The sequence below is a fragment of the Echinops telfairi genome, unplaced genomic scaffold (assembly GCF_000313985.2).
Source record: "Echinops telfairi isolate 266 unplaced genomic scaffold, ASM31398v2 ScPeMD7_7417;HRSCAF=8455, whole genome shotgun sequence".
In the NCBI taxonomy this organism is placed as follows: Eukaryota; Metazoa; Chordata; class Mammalia; order Afrosoricida; family Tenrecidae; genus Echinops; species Echinops telfairi.
The window spans coordinates 3,506,337-3,507,533 of record NW_022111317.1 but is presented as its reverse complement, the minus strand read 5'-3'; the positions used below and the strand labels follow the sequence as shown (position 1 = coordinate 3,507,533).

The 1,197-nt window shown below is 66.0% G+C and overlaps 1 protein-coding gene across 1 annotated transcript in view; it reads right to left on the bottom strand.

The window, feature by feature from the left end:
• Positions 1-152: 152 nt before the first annotated feature.
• The window catches only part of LOC101647475 (protein tyrosine phosphatase receptor type C associated protein), a 2,027-nt gene continuing 982 nt past the window's right edge, over positions 153-1,197 (bottom strand). Inside the window, exon 2 of the mRNA XM_045297340.1 lies at positions 153-1,011. Coding sequence (XP_045153275.1) covers positions 400-1,011 — 612 coding nt within the window. The 3' untranslated portion in view covers positions 153-399. The remainder of the gene's footprint in view (positions 1,012-1,197) is intronic.

Here is a 1,197-nt window from a genome sequence, read left to right as displayed (position 1 = left end):
GAAGAAGGGAATGGGTGGCGAATGTGTATATGTCTTTGCCCGGTAGCTGTGGCCCATGAATCATGGTATGGAGGGCCACTGCTGCAGGGGTTCTCTGGGCCCTCAGGGCAAGCCATAAACCCCACAATTAAAGTACAAGTCAAGGCACCGGCTGGTTCTTCTCTGGGCGGCAGCCCCTGCCTCGAGGGAGGGGTGGCTACACACACAGCCCTTTGGGAGGCGAGCTTTTATTTCAGATGCTGCCCTCTTCCCTGTGGGTGGGGAAGCTGTTAGGGTGGGAGGTGGGATGGGGAGGTGCAGTCCTTGTGGGGGTGCGGGGAGCAAATGCCCAGGAACAGTGACGGCAGCTTCAGAAAGGGATGTACAATAGTAGGGGTGTGGCAGGGCCGAGGCTGGCCTCTAGAGCGCCGTGATGTGGGGGCCCCGGCCTGCGGCTGCCCCTGCACCATCGTCCCATGCTGCACTGCCCGCAAAGGCGTGCAAGTCACTGAGCAACGCCTGGGCACTGCCCCCTGAGCCCGCAGGCCCCTGGGGGCTGAGGCCCAGGCCCCCCTCGCTGCTGTCGTCGCCAGGGGCCGCCTCGGCCTGCTCTGGGGCCTGTCCGGGGCCAGGCCCCTGTGCACACAGCTGCTGCTCCGCCTTGCTTTCCGCCTTGCCTCCGTTGCCGCCCACGGCAGACTCATCCTCCGCTTCTCTCTCGTCCTCCTCCCGCTCCTCGGGGTCAGCGTCCAGCGATCCTGGCTCAGCCCGGGCCCGAAGCCAAAGGCCTGGGGGGCTGGCCCACAGCAGGCGGCATGTGCGGCCCCACAGAGCCGCCGGGTGGTAGTAGCCCCCCGAGTCGTGGCTGAGGCGGCGCCAGGCCAGCACCAGGCCAGTCACTAGCAGCAGCAGCAGCAGCAGCAGCAGCACGACAGTGACAGAGCTGGAGCCCGAGCTGGCCCGGCTGCCACCTGAGCCCAGGGCCCCTGGCAGGGCCAGCAGGGTCCCGAGCCCCAGGGCGCAGGGCAGAGCCTGCAGAGACGGGGGGAGGGCTGTCACTTGGGGTGGGTACCAGACCTCATTCCACTTCTGAGGGGACAAGCCATCTCTTTTCCTAGCCCAACCTGCTCCTGCCTGCACCTCTGTCCCCCACCCCAGCACCACGTGTGACCTGCCCTTGTCAAGTTTTGGTTCAAAAGCGGCTTCAGCAAAGCCTCG